Source organism: Neopelma chrysocephalum, unplaced genomic scaffold, assembly GCF_003984885.1.
Source record: "Neopelma chrysocephalum unplaced genomic scaffold, ASM398488v2 Primary Assembly neopelma1_93132, whole genome shotgun sequence".
Lineage (NCBI taxonomy): Eukaryota > Metazoa > Chordata > Aves > Passeriformes > Pipridae > Neopelma > Neopelma chrysocephalum.
The window spans coordinates 1-1,266 of NW_020921848.1; the positions used below are offsets into that span (position 1 = coordinate 1).

The window sequence follows — 1,266 nt, forward strand, 5'->3', positions numbered from 1 at the left end:
TGGATCCCCCCCCTGGGTCCCGCCGCCTCCTCCACCACCACCCGCCCACCGGGACTCGCAGGTGCCGCCACCGGCCGCCCCCGTCACCGGGATGCTGCTCTCCAAAATCACCTCGCTGGCGCATCTCCGCTCCGGCACCGGCGCGGAGCTGCACCCCGCCAAACTCCAGCCAGGTCAGGGCAGGGATTACCCCGTGTGGGGGCTCGGGGGCCGCCGGGGAGAGCGGGCGGAGCGCTGACGGGCGGGTCTCGTCCACAGGGAAGGAGAAGGAGCCGCTGGAGCAGCTGTACCGGGTGGGCCCTTTGCTGGGGAGCGGCGGCTTCGGCAGCGTCTACTCCGGGATCCGCCTCTCGGACGGCGCCCCGGTAAGTGGCGGGGAGGGCGGCGGGAGGAGGAGGAGGAGGAGGAGGAGGGGGCTCGGCGGGGCGGGCGCCGAGCTCATCCCGCCGTTCCCCCTTGGCTCGCAGGTGGCGATCAAACGCGTGGCCCGGGACCGCATCTCGCAGTGGGGAGAGCTGGTGAGTGACCGGGGCCGGCGGGGGAACCCGGGGCGTGACGGAGGGGATGAGCCGAGGGGCGGGAGGGGGGAAACCGGGACAGCGCGGGGGGAGCGGGCGTGGGGTCACCGGGGGACGCGGAGCATCCCGTGGAATACCCGGCACCGGTGGGAGCGGGCGGGGGGGCACCGGACCATCTCCTGGGCGGGGGGATGCCCAACACCGGCGGGGCTGAGCGGGGGGGAGCGGAGTTTGCCCTGGGCGGGGGGTAGCGGTACCGGCCCCCCGGCGCAGCCCCAGCCCCTCTGATGGCAGCGTGGTCCCCCCGCAGCCCGGCGGCAGCCGCGTGCCCCTCGAGATCGTGCTCCTGAACAAGGTGGGCTCCGGCTTCCACGGCGTCATCCAGCTCCTGGACTGGTTCGAGCTCCCGGACAGCTTCGTGGTGGTGATGGAGCGTCCGGAGCCGTCGCAGGACCTCTTTGACTTCATCACGGAGCGGGGGTTCCTACCCGAGGAGATGGCGCGGGGGCTGTTCCGCCAGGTGCTGGAGGCCGTGCGGCACTGCAACAACTGCGGCGTCCTGCACCGCGACATCAAGGACGAGAACATCCTCCTGGACCTGGCCACCGGTGAGCTCAAGCTCATCGACTTCGGCTCCGGTACCTTCCTCAAGGACACGATCTACACCCAGTTTGACGGTGAGCCCACACCCGGGTGATATTCCCGGTTCCGGGCATTGCACGGGCTCTGGAGATTCCCTGTTTGCCGG

General features: G+C 71.7%; 1 protein-coding gene across 1 annotated transcript; it reads left to right on the forward strand.

Moving 5' to 3' along the window:
• The first annotated feature begins 30 nt into the window (after positions 1 to 30).
• LOC113980231 (serine/threonine-protein kinase pim-1-like) lies at positions 31 to 1,260 on the forward strand. The gene is made up of 4 exons (XM_027707469.1): positions 31 to 173; positions 259 to 365; positions 468 to 518; positions 829 to 1,260. The coding sequence occupies exons 1-4, from the start codon at positions 92 to 94 to the stop codon at positions 1,213 to 1,215; spliced, it is 627 nt and encodes a 208-aa protein (XP_027563270.1). The 5' UTR covers positions 31 to 91; the 3' UTR covers positions 1,216 to 1,260.
• The last annotated feature ends 6 nt before the right edge of the window (positions 1,261 to 1,266 follow it).